Consider the following 20,161-nt stretch of genomic DNA (forward strand, 5'->3'; position numbering starts at 1 on the left):
AAAAATACTTATATTTTTCTCTCAAATGTATAAATCCTTTATCTAATTAGATTTATTATATATTATTTGAGTGGAGTTATAAGATTGATTTTATGATTTAGAATAAGATTGAAAAGAGGAAGAATGAGAGATTGTGGGTTCAGATTTTTCCACTAATATTATAACAATTAACATTGACTAGTGGAAAAAAAAACATTACTTTAACTTCATTTTCCAAAGCATCAAATGATTGACAATATTAAGTATGTTATAAAATCAAGGTGGAAGATATGGTGGGAGATCTTAATAGGTGTGATGAACAACGATATTTACAAAGAAAAAAAAATGATGACTCATAATGTGACTTTTTGGATTGCACATTATTCATCTCTCAACATTACTTATTTTATACCCAAGAGTAAGTTAGGCAAATGGGCTTTGGCCCTCATGCCACCCACCAAACTCGCATAGTATATCAATCTTAATATTTTGAATCCATTTAAATTGCATACATTATGGTCCCTATGGGCTTTTTATATTCTAATATAACAAATATATTATACTAATAAATAAGGGTGTAAATAAAGTAAAAAAATATTTAAAATTTAAGTGTTTTATAAAATTCAATAACGGTGACTAGTGATATAATATTTTGATTTATCATAGAATTATATATTAAGTAAATATAATGTAAAAAATATTTTTTTGGTAGCTTAAGATGCAAATTATGTTACCATTTTGGACAAATATTTTTTTATTAAATAATTCATAGTTAGTTTTTAAAATGATTTAAAATTGATCAAATATTACATTTTTAAAAATTAAGTTTCTTTTTTAACTTTTCTGTCAAATGTGAGCCTGCTCGCTAAGTCTATGGAGTATGAGGATGGTGTGGGCTTAAAATCATGAGTTTGTTAAGAATGCAGACTTCATGGATTACGAACTTTGTGGGGTGAGTTTACCCACATACCCAACTCTACCTAAGGATCAATTTGAACCTTGAACCACTTAATCAAGAGATGTAATTGGTTATCACTTATATCAATTTTTATTGGTGCAAATATTATCAATTACAATCAAATTCAAATATTTTAAGCTTCATAATAACAGTTTAAAAAAAATGAGTATTTGTCATAGACTCTAAAAAGATTATTTTATTTTTAATACCCAAGTAACTTGTAGGCCAACCAATCTCTCACATTTTCAATCTAGTGGATCGGGCCATAAGTGGATTGGGCCATTTTTTGTTATTATTGGAAAAAGTTTTTTTTTTTAAAATCCAATCATGCACAACAACATAATGGGTTGGATTGGGTCATGGGATTGCAAGCCATTTTAATGACTCTAATTTATAGTCTTCAATACAAATGTTCATAATTGATTATAAATCAAGCTAGTCATAATTTTATGATTTTTTTTGTCACCATGATATTTGTGTAAAATATTCATTAATCTTGTCAATAACTAATTTTTTTTAACTAATTTGGTTGGATAATGTCTAGTAAAGTATGCTTTCTCAATCACAATTTTTTCTTTTACAAAATTCAAACATGAAAATTTGGCCAGAGAAACCGAATATAAATATATAATTGTACTTGAACCAGCACATGTTGAGATGCTTACAATGAGATCTGAATTCAACCTACCCAATACGCAACACGATTATTGGGCTGCAACCCATTATGGATATGAAATAGTGTTTCAAAGAAAATAAAAGCACATTCTTTTCTATAAAATCCAACAACTTTTGAGCCTAACCTTGTACTGCAGCTATGTGGGGAGCGAAAGTAAAAATACAACTAATGAAAAATATGATTCCTTAACCTATAAATATAATTGATTCTTTAATCTATTTTTAAAAATTATAATATTAATGGGTGTGAAAAAACCAATTCGAACCAGATTACATGAAAACAAAACCGCTACTGTTTAGATACGAACCATTTCAATAACCAAATTTTGCACACCCTAAATGATATAAACGGCTTTATTATGATAAATTTATGATGAAAATGTAACTAGTCATATAATAGGTATAAAAGCTAATGTTGTTTTTTTAGTATAAGTATAATTAATATAAAAAATATTTAGACAAAAAACAACAGACTCTTTTGTATGTGTAAGTTTAACTTAAGGATATTATAATAATTTAAGATTGAATTTTAAAATAATCAATTAATGTGGATAGAGATGAGGGAGAAGAGAGAAATAATTATTTTAAAATTAAATAATAAATTATTATAATATGTTAAAATTAAACTTACTAACACAAATGAATTTATTGATTTTTTCCAAATATTTATGATATTGATTACTAAAAATTTAAGTGAATTAAATCTTGGATAAAAAAACATGCATGAAAGGTGGTCCGTAAATGCTTAGAAAATAAAAGAATTATTCCAACAATTGATAATTGTTTGATCTATTTAAATCTCCACGGTAGAGTGAGTAATAAGTAATACCAGTAAATAAAAATTGGAAGAAAGAGAAGTTGTTTTCCACTGCTACACGTCGATGCCGTAAGCCGCAATAATAATATGTGCTCAGCCACACGCAACCCCTAATTCTCGTATCGCGTAATAATTGAACAGACCCATATATCCATCATTCATTCCAATGGCAATAAACATACGCATTTCCCTTCTCTCTCTGCAAATTGATTTTCATGCCTTCCTCAACTCCTTCATTTGCCCATGCTATGCCCCTCACCATGATTATGTCCCTTTCCATGTTTGGTTCCTTTATTTTCACCTTGAAACCCAACTTAGAGAAACCCACAACGCCAATCCCTGTACCGTGTTACTCCTGCTTTCTCTGACACAAATTTTTCATTTTTCCACATTTTCTTCTCTTCCGATGCCTGCAAAATTATGTTAGATCCATTTCCCTTCTGTTCCTCCTATACATAATAACTCACTCTCTTTTTAGTTTTAGTTTTGCTCTTCAGAACCTAACCTTTCTCTTTGCGCGTGTCCCGTCCTCTTCTCCAATCCTCCACTCTCACAAAGACAAGGCTAAAACAGTGTGTGTTAGTGTTCAGTTTCAGAGAGAAATGTACAACAACTTTGCTGCTGAGGCCATTCTGAAGGCCTATGTTGGAGATATATTAATATCTATCCCCACATGAGTATGTTACATGTATTAATTACTTTATCACATGATTTTGAAGGGGGTAACAAAAAATGAAGGAATGGATTGCAAGGTTGTCAAAGATGGATGCAGCTGATTAGTTGACACCACCACAACAGGCTCGGCAGCTTCATTTTCATCTTGACTCTTCTTACTGTTCCTTCATGGCAATGTTGGTGCATGATTGAGTGGGGTATGTTTGTAAATATATTTGCTTTCTGCTGCTTTTATTTATTTATACTTTATTTTATGTTTATTAATGTCGTGTTGGTAGGAGAGCATTTATCTATTTCTTGACAGCTTATAGAGTTTATTAATTTTCAATTTATTATAGCTTTTTGGTGCTAATCATTAAAGCTTTTACTTTACTTTATAGTTTATAGTATGGGCAAGGCTTGAGGTCTGGGTTTCTTTCCTTTAGTTGTAGTTGTAAGTTGTTTGTCTTTTTCTTCCCCTACTACTAATAGATCCCTAGATGGATTACACTACATTTAATTTTCAACATGTGACATGGGAAGATTAAGGATCTTTTAATAATTGACAGTAGCTTTTACTTTTAGGGTGAATATAACCGGAGCCTTTAATAACATTTTTAGGGAAAGTGGTAAAGTGTTAATTAACCATGGTTTAATTTGGAAATAAGGTTACCTCTTAATTATGCTACAAGTAGTAGCTAGTTATGCAATAACTGTCTTGATCATTATGGGAAAAATAAGCTAGAAAGATGTTCAGAGTAACTGATAATTCTTCAGCGTACTGTAGGCATGCGACATGATTTTCATTCTCAGCTCTTACTTTTCTCCGGTAATTTTATATGCAACAAGAAGCTGTACAAGATAATAAGCGAGGACGACTATACCCTGAACAAAAACATCACAATGAAAAGAATCCCCATGCATGTTTCGGGTAACACATTGTGATACCTTGTTTAATGGGCCTACTCTGATTTAAAATATTTGGTGTAATTTGTTTCTACTGGAATAACTAAAATAAAATAAAAACAAAATATAACAAAAAATATTAGGATTTTTCCTGTCTGCACACTTGGAAACTACTTAAGCATGTCTCAATTTAAAATTATATTCTTGACGGGTTTAGGATTGGGATCTCCAAATTAGACATTACTGTATTTTTGGATCAAGTTTGGATTACCTTTTTGGTATATATAGTATTCGAACATTATTATTTTAATAATTAGCTATGAAAAAACATTCTTCAGTTTTAATTTAAAACTTTAAACTTTGGGATTTAATTATGTGTAATGTTTGAATTTACAGATTTTTATAAAAATGATAACTGGATTCAAACTCATGTTAGCTGCACAAAATTGTGTGTTTACAATTTCGGCTGTATCAAAACATCAACTAGACGAAAGATCTTTCGCACCACCGTACGTGAGTTTTGGTTGGTCAAATGTAATCTGAGCAGCAAGTTTTGCTATTAAAAAAAATCAAGGGTCAGGATTGTTTGCATCTGTGCCTTTCGACTTCTTCTCTCGGTTAGAGCAGTTGATTCAGCAATTTCTAGTCTTCGTCTATCTATCTGGTGTTTCATCCATTTTAGGTTCTATCAATTTTTTAACCGGTAGCCTTCACGCAATCCTGACCCTTGATTTTTTTTAATAACGAGACTTATGACTCAGATTACATTTGGCCAACCTGAACTTGTGATTCCAAAACTCACGCACATGTGAAAGATCTCATTTTCGCACCATAGACCCGTCATCAAACTATTGAATCTTGTTCAACGTGCCAAGGATTTTATTTAGGATTTTTTTTTAAAAAAAACTGTGCGACTTTGCATTGGATAAGCTTTATTAATCATTCACTCTTCAACTAGTTATTATGATTTCTTAAAAAAAGTGGTTTTCTCTTTCCCATTTAATTTTCAGACCACCTTGATATAATTTCTCTCTTCTTATCAATAAAATAATAATTAATTAATACATATTCATCGCCTCTGAAAACTGTCCAATTTAAATATTCTATTGGAACCATTTTTTGGGTCATCACCGTGATATTCTCCGGCTGCAACAAAGCTTATGAAAATGAAAGTTCTCCTTCACAGCTTCACACATTCAAAAAAAATATGCCAAATAGCTTGGAAAAGTCAAAGCCACTTAGTGAAGATAATTTCCTCCGTAATATTGAGACTTCTTTATCAAAGGAAGTTTCAAAATAACTTGGTTAATAATCTTATATTTTAGTTAGAACGAGATAAAGACTATTTTGGAATGAAATAAGAGAGACAAAATCACTTTTTTTTCTTCAAGAAATCATAATAATTAGTTATTTGAAGCGTGAATAATTAATAAGGCTTATCTTATGTAAAGCTGCACAAGTTAAAAAAATTGTTTTATTTATCATATTAAATTGGTGGAAATATATTGTATGACATCAACATCCTACAAATGTACCAAGGAACACATAAAAAGTAGGGAAACATGCTATAGCCTTATATGTACAAAGATTGTGCAAGATGCACCATAAAAGAAAAAAAATCCATAAATAGTTCAACGTGTCTGAATTTTATTCTTTATTATAATAAAATAATACACTGTTTATAAATGTTATTTTAAATATTTATATGCTTAAATGTAGATAAAAGATAGGATAAATAGTTAATTTTGTCTCTCAATGTATAATTTGTTAACAAATGTGTTCGTGAAAGATAAAAATACAAAAAGTGCGATAAATATATCCGGCCGCTAACTTCCGTCTATCAACGTAATAAAATAACCTACGTGGCATAAAGAGACAAATTTTTCACTGAAATGATTGTCAACATGATTGGTGACGTGAATTGTCAACATAGAGACATATTTGTCATAATATTTTTTTGACCTTTCGTTTTTCCACTCTGCTGATAAATGTGTCCCTGAAAGATGAAAATGTAAAATTTAGTTTCCAAAAGTATAAAAAGTGCGACAAATATATTCGGACGTTAATAATGAATTGTATAGGAGAGAAGTTAGGAAAAAAAGATTAAAAAAACAATAAAGTACAACTTAAGATTTAAACTCTATACTTTGATTACCTATCTATTTATCCATCTATCAAATTGTTAATTAGTTTTTTAATTAATAAATATAACTACTTATTTTCCCAAATAAAATAAATTTCTTTAATTTTATGATATAAAAAATTGAGTTATCATTTTAAAAAATGAAAACCTTTTATTTCTTGAATTTTTTTCTTCAATTAATTATTAATTTTTATTACGTACTTTGTCACAGTATGTCAAATGAAATACAATAAGGTCGCTGTAGCCCATAAATCAGCAAGAGATACAACTCTACGTCCTATTTTTTTTTTTTTTGTGTTTTGTTTTGAAGTTATGTCTCTATTAGTTTGAGCATTATTGTATTTTTTTATTTAAATTTATTTGAGTTCTTTATTTGTTAGTAATTATTTTCATCATTTCATTCATATTATGTATAATAAGTGTTGTCTCGAGTGAAAACACATAAGGTTTATTAAAAAAATTCTTTTATATTTGAGGTATATATATACATTTTATTGATTAAGGAAAAAGACTTATAATTCCACTTTAACTTTATCTAGTTTAAATTTTGTAAGATATATTTTTAAAAAAAAATAGTTGATTAATTTTTTTAAAATAAATAAATTTGGTCCCGCAGCCAATTGTATTCTTTCTACTAGAAAACTCTCTAACGTATTGTTTTCAATCTAAATATGAAGGTACTTAAGTTGAAATTGAGATATAGAATAATTTTAAAGATTAAAAGTGAGAAATTTAGTAAAAATTTAATAAAATTATAAGATACAAGATAATTTTTTTTAATATCAAATATTAAGGTTTGACAAGGAAATCAATATAATAAAAATATATATATTAGAAGACAATTTAAAAAATACATGACATAAGTACTAAACGAGTAAGAGCACTAAATTACAAACCTATAATAATAATAATAATTAGTCACAATCTATTATTAACATCTGAATATATTTGTCACATTTTTATACTTTCGAAAACTAAATTTTGTATTTTTATCTTTCAGGAACATATTTGTCAGCGGGATGAGAAGACAAAAAATTAAAAAAATATTATGACAAATATGTCTCTATATGCTGGCAATCGTTGGCAATCATTTTAATGATAAATTTGTCCCTCCGTGTCACGTAGACTATTTTATTAATAACGATGGACCGAAGTTAACAGCCGAATATATTTATCGCACTTTTTATACTTTCAGAGAGTAAATTTTTATATTTTTTATCTTTAAAGAATACATTTATCAATAAATTATACATTGAGTTACAAAAGTGACTATTTACCTTAAAATAAAACTTGTAATACTTTATTATAGGTGTTGTAATATTTTATTCCGACGATACAGAATAGGATTTGTATCTTCCCATATTAGCAAGTAACACGACATGTTTAGTCACAGTCAAAGATAAAATTAAATGACTCCACATAAATAACCATGAGTGTTATTATAATTGTTTGATGTTTTCCTCTCTCATAGTATAACCAAATCTAATGTTTTTTCTACTGGTCAATCAATCCAATATCAAGTTCTTCTACTATTATTATCATAAACGGGCAAGACAAAATAAGAATATAAGACAAAAATGGAATCATTCCAAAGCGAGTCAACTTGCTATTACAACGTTGTCATTGTCATGTTTAGAACTGTTGTCTTGCTATTACAACTCTATGGGAATCCAAAATACTCAGAATAACTTGGTTCTGTGGCTTTTTCTTGGCTTCAAAAGGTCACCTGCATCAACAATTTCATACAAAGCACTTGAATGTTTCATGTTTCTGCATATGTTTCATGTTTCAGCGTGCGTGCATGGCCACATGCTAGTAGTACTACTTAGCTCTTGAACATTTCAGAATAATGCAAAATCTAATGTTGGGGTTGGAAATAATTAAACTCTTCAAGATACATATATTCTTCAATACAATAAGTGAGGTAAAAGTGATGTCAAGAGAGGAAACAGGAGCACAACAACAAGCACAATGCCAAGAAGAATGGCATAACAAGTCCACTTCCTAGAACTCTTTTGATACTCTCTGGCATCTTGAAGTTGCTCAGTGCCTCTCCTCACAAAAGAACTCGCACGTGCCACATGACTCTCTATGTTATTAAGTTGTTGACCCTGAGACTCAACAAGAGCTGCCATGTCCAAAAACACCTGATGCAGCTCAATCAAGTTCTTCTCTATCTCCTTAACAGCATCGTGTCTCTCTTGAATCTCCGATATGGTGTCCATTATCTGACCCCTCCCTTGTTCCTGAATCGCCCTCTGAAGAAAACTCTCACTTTCTCCACTTGATATCAAGTTCTCTATGGTGTCCTCATCAGCCTTTTCTCCTGTGATGGTGAAGTACCTTCGTTCCACGGTTTCCTTGTACTCATTCTGCATTCTTGCCCTCAACCCTTGAAAATCATCCATCAAGTCCTTCAGTTTCTTCCCTAAGCCACTAACCACCGAGGTTCGGGTTCGATCCGCTGAGGAACCTGGACCACACCCTGGAATGTTTCTGTTGGCTGCATTGGAACGTTCGAGAGATTCAAGCTTGCCCTTTATGAGTTTCACGCGTTTGAGAACCTGCTGAACATCTTGGTCCATTCTGGCTCGAAGATCCTTCATGGTTTTAGCATTGTGAACGATTTTGCTTTCTTCATTAGACTCTTGCAGTTTTCTATACAACTTCTCAACTAGTCTCATGTCTTCTTTCACATTCTCCACCTCGTCGAAGAACTTATCGAGGTTGACACTTTCCTTCCCAGCTTCCACATCATCAATGTGGGACTGTTCTTTCAGGTCACTGTATTTCTTGAAGGAGCTTGAGAATAGGTCGTTCATCTTGATGAACAGTGACTAACACTTCTTTTTTTTCTTGTTGGTTTATTTTTTGTGTTAATTGATTTTATTTTTTTTGTTGATCAAACTTGTAGCAGAAAGATCGTAAGGGCACAGATGGTTTGATTTGATGTAACACAATGCTTTGTGCTTTGTGTTAATTCTGTCACATCTGGATTGTCTGTGTCCTTTTTCGTCCTCCTTATGGATTATGATCAATTTTACTAACAGGGAGGAAGCCGAAGGTGACAAAAGGCAAAAGGAACCGATTGTCACCAACAAAAGGCTTTGAGGGCAAAAAAGTCCTCCTTTTTTCAAGTAGTGGAGGTATTAGAGGTGCATGGTTAATGTCAAATGAGGACCAGCCAAGTTAACTTGATACTAATCATAGAAGGACGTTTAGAAATTGGATGTACCAAAGTTTACTCGTCCCATATTTTTAACAAGTGGCAATGCGATTTTTTCTGCTCACCTCTTTTTCTGTCCCCTCAGCCATTTTGGTATTTTGTGTTTTTGGGTATTCTTAGCTGAAATCTCACTATTCGAATAGATGTTCACACGATAAATATATTAGAGACTGCAGGAAACTTGCATTGCCGAGTCATTTCATCCACATATTCTATTTATTTTTAACAGTAAGTAATGGAACTAGCATTTAACTTTAGAGAACAAAGTAAATTTTATGAATGTGGATGATTAATTAATTAATTATTGCATTTCTGACAAGCATTTATTAATATTTTCTTGTAAAGTATTAAAAATTAAATATTTAAGGTTAATGAAAAGAAATTATTTACCAGATAAACGTTTTTAGTTATTTTTCATCTCTTATAATATTACAAACACAAAATTTTAATTTATTTTTTTATTTAAAAATCATTGCTCTTAGCGATAAAGATATCGTCTGTAAGTGACTTTTAGCCGCAGATTGATCATATATTCATATCCAAACAAAGTCATTTAAATTTGCCGAACATAAGTTTAAGGGCAGATTATTCAATCCAAAAAGGGTCATGTAAGATGACGACAACTACGATTTTAACAGAGGCTATAAATAATTACACGGGTAGATTTGTACCGAGTGCAATAACAATGGACGAGTGCACTTCCCCCCTTAAAACAGCCAATATTTCTCTGCCATCATTGATTGTATACAGCATAGGTTGCTTGCTGAAAACGGGTGAAAGTGTGCCTCCAAATTTCCAATAAAGAGAAACAGCGAACAGAACTAGCAGTTACTAGAAAGTATAAACATCTTACAGGCTAAGAATAAATTGGGAGAACAAATTAGGCATAGTTACATTTTCAACGTTGTTGAAATCAGGTGGCACGGTGAGCTCTCAAAGAAACTAAACAGCTTCAACCTACTACCCATTCAGCTGCATTTCATAGTTTTCCTACACAAACCACTATGATGCCCACTTATATTACCGGAATATATTGGTTTCTCACCATTTTTTCCTACTCCTCTTTATGTACAAACAAGAAAAAGCAAGAAGCCGAAGTGGATAAAATGTACAGCAAAATCTTTCCCCACTTCAATATAGCTTTGCAAGAACGTATCAATTATGGCTAGCGCCAATATGATTTTCACACATTCATAGGCAAAGATTGGGCATGTTCCTTATCAGTATTATGACTACTACTGCCATGGGCAACACCATTGCTAAGTTTATCTTCCCTCATTGCATCTCCTACCAGCTGTGACTGACTGCCTGATGAATCTCCAGTACCAGAGTTCACAGTCTGCTGTTTGAGATATCGCTCAGTAGCATCATGGAGCAACTTCATCATGCCGCCAGAATCCGAACCAGGTGATAATTCTTCTTCTCGCTCTGGTTGGATATTGAGGTCAATTTTGCCTTTGAACGGCGAAGCAGATGATTTTATTCGGCTAGGATCATCATCAGAACCATCATTACCCTCTTTGTTCTGGTTTGGGCTACTATCACCTGTGTTACTACAGGGCAAGGAATCTTCATCAAGCAAAATTTCAGATGAAGGTAATGGTAGAGGATGTTGTTGCTGTTGCTTTTTACGAGTTGTCTCTGCTTCTTTTTCTGATTGTTTCTTCTCACGCCGTAACATAAGGGTACGGAATCGTCGCTTCACTGTTAAGCATACATTACATGTGCATGTCTGCTTATGCTTGGGGCCCTTTCCACTGGGAGGCTGAATGCAAACAATGCAAGAGCAGCCAGGTCTATGGCGTGGATGCTTAGTTGTGGCCTGGGCGGATGCTGGGAGTGCCTCACCCTCTCCCAGGATAGCTAGATTTGCAAGGGTGTCAAGTCCCTCCAAAGCTTCAGCATTATCGGGATCCTGTTTGGTGGCCTTCATTTTCTTGGGAACAGCTGCCAAACAAATGCATTTAACAACATAGTTTTCATACCCTAATGGCTAATGTTGCAATTTGTTATATTAAAGATTTCAAGTGAAGCAATCAAACAATTCAAACCTGAATTACAAGGAGGTAGCAAATTCTCAAGTTGCTCTGCTGTCAGCTCTTGCGCAGCTGAACAAGAAAATCTGGCAGCATAGAGAATTCAATAAAAATAATGCACTAATATATTGGTTACATACTAACATAGGTTTATAAAGTTTGAGCAAATGATTCTGTGGAACAGTCTTGTTAGATTTATAAATTAATCACGTGCCTTGAACACATAAACATGAGCTAAGTTGAGGGTTACTTGAGTCCAAAATAAAGCAAGACATGCATTTATATACTGCAACTCTATTATGAAAGGAAAATCATATGTACATGTTATCTAGATGTATAATGTATCTAAGGTTCAGAAAGACACCCTCCTCTTGAACATCACGGATGACTTTTGGTCCATACTAATTGTTTAAATATGAAATACATTCTTATTCACTCAGGAAAGCTTAATAATTTCAACTGTGTATTTGCCACTCAAAAGGGAGTGGAAAGGAAGAAGCTAAGGATAACATAGGAGACCAAAAATGCCAATGAGAATTTAAGAGAATCGATCAATCTTGTTACCTTTCTGGATCCCATGAATTATCAGAACACGTCCATTTTGATGGAAGAAGCGCACTTGCTGGCAATTTGCGCCACTTGAAACAATCTTCACATTGAGCCCACTGGATCTTTTCACTGGCACAAATAAAGATCATTGCTGGCAATTAATTTACATATATAATTTAATTAAAAAATATCACCCAGTCTGAATGAGAAATTAATGTATTTCTTGGGAACTTAGTGATAAGACATGCACAACAATAAAAATATATATATAACATCCCTCAGAAAGCACAGAAACAGTCAAAAGCCAATGCTTGTCTCGAGGTGAGAGCAACCACATGAAATCAAATCCCATATATCATCATCATAATTAAAAATTATCCTAGGTTTCCCACTAGCAATGCTATGCATACAACAGAAATTCATTCCACATTCTCTGAGAAAAACTATATGTGTGTGTGTGTGTGTCTGCGTGACTGTAAAAGATATGTGAACAAATACGAAAAGAAAATTTAAAAACAACCAAGAAAAAAAACAAAGTGATCAAAATCTAATTAAGGATAAGTGATTTACCCCACACTATCACTGGTAAAAATTGTTGGCTTCCCAAGCACTGGAGCTTCCTGTAAAAGCATTCTCAGCATGAAGGTTTCCACAATGCATAATAATTCCCAGAACTCTTTCAATCAAATAAAGCACCAAGAAAGATGACAACAAAGGCAGACAGTAAAATTCCAATCCAACATTGGATGTACAACTCTAGAGACTGTGACTTCAGCATTTTAAACCAGAGACGTGTTTTAGTTTAAGGGCTGGATGATGAGGAAGAACAAAGGTATCAGAATTAGAAGATTTAACATACACAATACTCAACTAAGACCAGTTCAGGATCATTAGTCTCCCTTCCCTTTCTTGTCTGCTCAGCCAGTATGACTAGTGAACTTCAGTATTTCTACTCACAAATCTTATAATATATTGGATTGACTATAGGTTTCAACTAAGATTACACAGTGGATTAATTATATGGCCTGCATCATGGACACATCAGAACTGTTATTTGGTTAGTTTTATGTGACTATAAGATATAAAGAATTACTTTTCAAAGATGAAAATGTGTTATCGTTTTTTTAATTGGAAATCACATTAAGAAAGAAAGTTTGAATGAAAGGTTTAGGTCATTACTTTACTAAAAGTATAATAACATCAGCAATCCATAACCCTTTCTGATATGAAGCAAGAATACAGGTACCTCATATTCCTCAAATTCAAAACCTTCAATCACCACAATACTTGGAATGTGGCTAGGAGGGGGTCGGAGCAGACCTTGAGCTTCTTGCCATGTAATCTTCAGCTCTATTAAATCCTCATTTTCAATTCTTAGACGTTTACTCTTTGAGCTCAATATGTTGCTCTTTCTTTTTCTAGAGATTAATGATTTGCTCCCCAGTGCTTCTTTTGCTATGTATCCTGACTTATCAACTTTAGACCATGAATTAGGATCTGCCAATTCAACCTAAACGACAGATGAAAAATGCAGCCATGAGAATAACTTAAGTGACAAACATTAGCAATTACAATGCAGTTAGCTATTTGATACTAACTTCACCATGTGCAGAAAATCCATTTCCAGTCTTGGTCTCATTGTCCTGCAAAAAGCAAAATATGCACATAGCATATGTAAACTTTCAGTATACAAGTTCAGATTTTCACCAAACTATATAAATATATATAGGATTTGCTAAAAAAACAAAATATGCAAACAAAAATAGCAAATTATTTATTAAATTGATAAATTGTCCTTTATTAGAAAATACCCACAACTATAAGTCCAAACAATCAGACAATATACAAAATTGAAGTCCAATCATACAATAGGGCATGATAGAAACTTCAGACTGTACCCAAAAAATCTTAATTAAGGCAAGTGCTGAATTTGTGCGTAAGTCTCCTAACTAATTAAACATGTATAATTATCCATACAAGCATCCAGCTAATGATAGACCTATACAGACAAAGCTTCAATCAATTTATATTAAAACATACAAGTACACCTCAGAAAATTATACATTACCTGATCAGATGGCATGACACTTGAAGCCTTTCTAAATCCCATAACCAACCTTCCCTCTGGCTCCAACCGGCTAAATGTTACTGAGAAAAACAATTCAGGTCAGCCAAAAAACTAGAACTCAATTAACAAATCAAATGGTTTTGCAGGGGGGAGTCATAAGCACAGAAGGCAAAAGGATTCAACATGGATTATGAGGCAAATCTTGGAGCATAATAATCTAGAAGTCCAGCTTTACAAGGCCATTTTTTCACGGAAGAAATTTTAGAAAACCAAAAATCCTTTGAATTGAATAAAATAGCATCAAGGTCAGTTGTGCAAGAATTCCGAAGTAGACAGGGCTGTTGGAAAATATTAAGAATATCTTTAGATTGTCTCTTGGTTGTTTCCTTACTTAGGGACTGTTTTTGCACCTTTTTTTCCAAAGAGAAAACTATTTTCAATCAAAAGATATGATCATAAAAAATAATTATGCAAGTTTTTTGGGGAAAAGAACAAAAAAATCTCAAAAGAGAAAAACGGTTTCACTACTTTTCTCATAAGTTAAAACATTGTTTGCCATCTTTATCTCTTTTTCTTCTTTCCCAACACTAAACCTATAATTCTTAGCAAGGGCAATAAAGAGCATTCATGCAAATCTGACTAATGAGGCTAGTTTCACTTAACAGGAAGTAAATAAGAAGAATACTCCTATATATTCCGATACATGAATCACCTTCATGACAACGTCTTACCAGTATCACCAGCCTGCAACTGCATGGACTGTATGCATGGAGTGACACCCTCTAAAACATACATTCTGCTGTTATTGTTTGGCCAGAAGCGAAATTGAAATATCCATTCCTTGCCTTTTGCATCAAGGATTTTAAGAGGCAATCCTTCAGGCTGAGAAATTGGTGGGAAGTAGGTCTGTCTCATGGAGCAGAAAATAATATTATATAACAATTGATTGAATATTCATGAAAATAATAAGAGAATGTATATTAATTAATTTACGTTACAAATAAGGAGAATATTATTATTAGATCATATGAACTTACTAATTACCACAAAAACTAGTTCCTCATTGGACAGTGTATATTAATTAATTTATGTTAAAAATAAGGAGTCTATCAAACACAATTACAGGGCAAAACAAGAGAATTATGGTATGCAGGCATCACATAAGGCCAGGAGTCAATTGTTAATTATTATAAATTTTAAATTCAGTTTACTATGAACATAAAGCATCCACAGAACTTATACTCAAACCAAAAATACTATCCCCCAAGTAGCTTGAAGAATCTCAAGACCAACCTCAGCACACTTCTTGGGTAGCACTAAACGCCCAATTCGCCCAGCATCACTAGCACTCAAAGTTTTCTGAAACAAGGGAGTAATTACAGAATTTGAACTGGGATAAAGTTAAGGTATTGTAGCTTCCAGTATGGCATTAGACATAATTGGAAAACGAAGTGCAATAAAATAGTTATATATAAACCAACACTACAATCATTTGATTTGAAGGATACTCTATAGAAATTTGCTGTAGCTCCAGATCTGTACACCTTGGCCAGTACCGTGGCAATAACTGGTTTCTTCCTCGGGAATCTGCTCGAGGCCGCCCATTGCGAATCTGAGCCTCACCTGATGAATCAGGTGCTAAATGCATAGTGCCATTAAATTGCTTTCCTGGAGGTGGTGGAGTTTGTTGTGGATGACTTCCAGTTACCCCAAGTTGACCATTTCTTTCATTTTGGCATGAATTAGGCACAGCCAAACCAAATGGTTGAGGAGATGACTCTTCCTTCAGAGAAGAAGGCTGTTGACACATATTTAAACATGAACTTGATTTGTCCTCATTCCTCATTCCTGCAATATAATGAAGATTCATGTTATCAAGGGAAGACTTCCTAAACCAGAATATCAGAAAAGGTAGAAAGTTCAGAGAATGTCAAAGCCTGCATTACCATTCATAAGCATCATCTCCCGTGAGCCAAGCTTGACGTTCCAATTAACTGGTATTCCAGACAAGTCCTCATTTTTCTTTTCCAAGGCTGAGGCAGGTAACCTTTCATTGCAATACATTTTGTCAAAGCTATTGGATAACTCAACTAAAGAAGGCACTTCTGGGATCAGGTCAGATGAAGAAGCAGAATTGAACAGACTGGGTGCTTGCTTCCATGGTACAGGACCTGATCCAGCTAGCTGACTCCAACCTTTGGCAGATAGGTCTCTAAGTCGATCAGATAAACGATTTTGAAGGGAAAAGGACTGTGGCCATGGCAGGTTAGATGGCTGAGATACAGATAACAGAATAGAGTTACGATGCCAAAATTGTTTTATCCAATTATCAAAACAGGTAAATGGTGAGATTGTCCAAGCATCATGTCAGGACTATCAATTGCAGCTTAATTACTAGATATGGAGTTCAAGATTTAAAGGTATAAACCAAAAGTGACGAAAGGGCATTTGCAACTAAGGGAAACAATAGACACTTACCAAAATAATACTTTTGCGGGCACATGCATAACATTCAATTCCTCCAGGATCCAACAACATAAAAGCATGACTTGAAACAATACACCCACAATGAATCCGCTGCAAAGAATGATTAATCATCAGTTAAAACTACATAATTCTAACTAGATTCCGGAACATATATCAAACCCTTTGCACCAAACATAGTAAGTTAGTAACAGTAACATTAATAAAGTATTCAAGCAACATTAATCATCAGTTAAAACTACATAATTCAAACTCAGCTTTGGGAACTATGTAAATTTCTTTGCAGCAAACATAGTAACAGTAATGTTAATAAAGCATTTCAAACAACCATAAAAAGATTTGCCTCACCTTTAGACAAGTCTCACAACTCCTCCAACCAGAAGCATTTGAGTGAAAAATCTCACAGAACCTTCCTTCTTCAAAAGCAGAGCTAAGTATCACAGAACAACGGAATTTTACAAAAGGAATAGCACATATGCATCATGCAAGAAAACAATATCAAAACACATATGATGAGCAACAGGCATGATTATTTACATATGGCCAATTAAATTCTTGATCAAGACATTTGTTATCAAGTACAGTGAAAACAAATGTTTATGCAATCAAAAAGCTCAACCTCTGTTATTGAACCTATTAAAACCTCTTATGCCAGAAAGAACAAAATTCTTTGGACCAGATAACACATTAGATCCTTTATGTCGTCCATTCAGTTTGTACATAATCCAACCATAGGCATAAATATATAAATAATTTAGAGAATCACATTGACTGAAGATAATATGGGATGAACAAGGCAGAATTTGATTTGAGGTGAGCATTCAGACAGAATAGTTTACTCAGATTAACTAAACAAACAACTTCTTTCAGATGAATATCGAAAACAATATATCAGAGTCATCATAACGAGAAGAAGAAAATGTAGAACTCAAACTAAGCATTTGAAAAATACATACGAATTGAAAAGAGATATCTTCATTTAAAGAAAAAATGGCTTCAAAAACCATCACTAGAAAAAAAAAACAAAGAATAACCTCCATTGCTTAACATCTACTGAAGCAACAGAAAAAACAGCAGTCATGACTCCAGTAAGGAGATCCATAACTAGTGAAGCAAAAAGGAATCATCCATTTAATACTTAATAGTAAACTTTAGTTTAATTAGGCCAATCCTAGTATCACTCAATGTTATTCCTGATTCCTATGGTGAGGGCTTATTTTTAAAATAAAATGTTGCCCAAAAACACAGTAGTTCCTTTAGTTTCCCTCCCCCTCTTCAGAAGAGATAATTTCTTCATGCTAAAATGTAGTTATTAATTGCTTACCGAATAAGGCTACAGCAAATAGCACATTGCATAGTGCTTTTGCATTAACGTAAATACTTTTGGTATATTTAATATAATTCAAAATGGCAATAACATATAAGTAAACTACTACTCCCTTTGTTCCATATTATAGGACGTTTAAGATTTTAGCACAGGAATTAAGGAATGCAATTAATTTGTAGAATTTCATAAAAAATATTAGGTAACTTCCTAATATACCATTTATTCCTCTAATTAATTACTCATTTACTCTTACTATACACCACTCCCACTATGTATTGATTAAGGATAAAAAGTATTTAATGCAGCATTGGTTTTGTAAAATGACATCTATTTTGGAGCAATTTTTTTCTCTCTAAAACGTCATAATCTGGAATGAAGGGAGTAATGCATATGAAAACTAAACTCACATACAACTCCAAAATAACCAAAATCTAAATGATTAACCATAAAACATAACATTAAACATTTTAAATAATATAATTATCATTCCTCAAAAAAATTGTAACTTTCAAATTTTCAATGTTGAAGGAGTTCAAAGTCTTGGTATAGACCTTCATTGACTACAACAACCCACCATTTCCCTGCTAGGTACAATTGGTCACATGGAACAATCATCATCACTATTGAGCTCTACAAAAACCAAATTTTCACTAAAACAATTTAAAGCAAGATACTTTTTAAAAGTTTCTCTTCTCAAGATTTCTTAGGTCCTCCTCTACCTCTTTTAATCATACTACCCTTCGTTTGATCCACTTTCTCATTGGAGCCTCCAGTGGTCTCCTTATCACGTGACCAAATCACCTAAGTCAAGTTTCCATTATCATCTACTCCAATAGTCAAAACTCTCTCCCCAGGCATCTCCATTCCTAATCTTAAATTTTCTTGAAAGTTGACTTCAGCATTCTCGTCTCCACTATACTTTTGTTTTGCCCTTGAAGACCACTCTTGTCCCTACATTTACTAATGCTGGTCTTATGATAGGGGCTTAGGTATTATGGGATGGCAAAGTCCCACATTGAATAGTATGAGATGCTCTGTGGAGTATTTCATTATTCGGTTCTTTCCCCTTAACAGCTAGTTACTAAGGGATGGTTCTTTCCCCTTAAGTGCTTGGGTGCTTATCATCTTATAGCCATCCACTAAAATTTTCCTTTGAATTTGATAGGCACTATTAGATCAGAGATACAGAAGTTGCCAGAGAAATCAGGCCACAAACTCAGAGATGGCCAATCCTTTTTATTTAGATAATAAGTGGTGCATGGGCTAGGGAAAAGAATGGGGTTTTTAAGTTAAACCGTGATCAGAAATTTAATAAAGAGGTCAGGGACTGTTAAAATAGTGCATATGGGTAACATAGCAAGCGAAATACCAGCACTGAGTAACTTTTCACAGTACAGTTGGGTAGCACGAAGACCAGTTGCATGTGCCATATCTCAGTATTAATTAATAACTATGCCACCAATGCCCACGCTCAAACAAATATACTAAGTTATGGATCCACAACCACATAACTTGAGAAGCACCAACCCCGTCTCTATGCTTAACTTGTTCCAAATTGAAACGCTACATAATTAGAAAAGCGGTGTGTGGAACCCATAAGTTTAATTCAAAACCACCATAAGTGTATTTCTTTTTTTAGAAGAGACCATAAGTTTATTTCTTATCGTTAAAAAAAAAATAATTCAAAGCACAAACCTAATACTCTCTAGAAAGTTTTTTTCTTTTTTCCTCAAAACAACATACATAAGGTCTAAAGCAATAAACTTAATCCAAATTTGCAGGAGGAATGCCCAAACCTAGAAACCTCAGCCAACTAATAATCCCAATCTCTTAAACTAACTGCCACGTGTAGCTAGCTCCAAAATCCAAAATTAAAAAAAAAAAACAGAAACATGGAAATAAAAAAAATTAATTTAAAAAAATTACAGTTTTGTTTTCAAAAAAAAAAAAATCAACAGAAGAGTGTGAGTCAACAAAACAGTGAAAAGTTATTAATTTACTAACCCGCATCGATCACAAAGCTCTGCTAGTTCTCCGCTGCGGAGTCTCCACCCTTTCTTAGGTCTTTCGGACTTCAATTCTTTGCAGTCAGAATTGAAGCATAGCTTGGAGGACGAAGACGAAGCCGAAGCCATGGCGACTCCGAACCCCAACCGAATCCACAACCGCAACGGTTGGTGCGGCCTGATCTGCAATTAGAGAGAGAAAACGAGAAGGGTTTTAGAGAGAGAAAGTAAGGGCGTGCGTAAGTAGTAGTGAGTGTTTTTTAAGTTAAGTGAGAGAAACAAAAAAACGGGGTTTTTAAAACTAGTTGTTGTTGTTGTTATACCACTACTGTT

General features: G+C 33.2%; 2 protein-coding genes across 2 annotated transcripts; both read right to left on the reverse strand.

Annotated features, from left to right (window-relative positions):
• Positions 1-7,715: 7,715 nt before the first annotated feature.
• LOC100781569 (syntaxin-124) lies at positions 7,716-9,659 on the reverse strand. Its single transcript, XM_003543038.4, has one exon. It carries the CDS (start codon positions 8,952-8,954, stop codon positions 8,040-8,042), a length of 915 nt encoding a protein of 304 aa, XP_003543086.1. The 5' UTR covers positions 8,955-9,659; the 3' UTR covers positions 7,716-8,039.
• A 566-nt stretch (positions 9,660-10,225) lies between these two features.
• LOC100782114 (B3 domain-containing protein Os07g0563300) lies at positions 10,226-20,161 on the reverse strand. The gene is made up of 14 exons (XM_006594561.4): positions 19,827-20,161; positions 16,844-16,925; positions 16,490-16,588; positions 15,958-16,285; positions 15,520-15,859; positions 15,305-15,401; positions 14,743-14,917; positions 14,012-14,091; positions 13,542-13,586; positions 13,190-13,453; positions 12,514-12,563; positions 11,959-12,072; positions 11,410-11,480; positions 10,226-11,305 (listed from the first exon to the last, which is right to left on the reverse strand). Exons 1-14 carry the CDS (start codon positions 19,955-19,957, stop codon positions 10,542-10,544), a joined length of 2,640 nt encoding a protein of 879 aa, XP_006594624.1. The 5' UTR covers positions 19,958-20,161; the 3' UTR covers positions 10,226-10,541.

Source organism: Glycine max, chromosome 13, assembly GCF_000004515.6.
Source record: "Glycine max cultivar Williams 82 chromosome 13, Glycine_max_v4.0, whole genome shotgun sequence".
Classification (NCBI taxonomy): domain Eukaryota; kingdom Viridiplantae; phylum Streptophyta; class Magnoliopsida; order Fabales; family Fabaceae; genus Glycine; species Glycine max.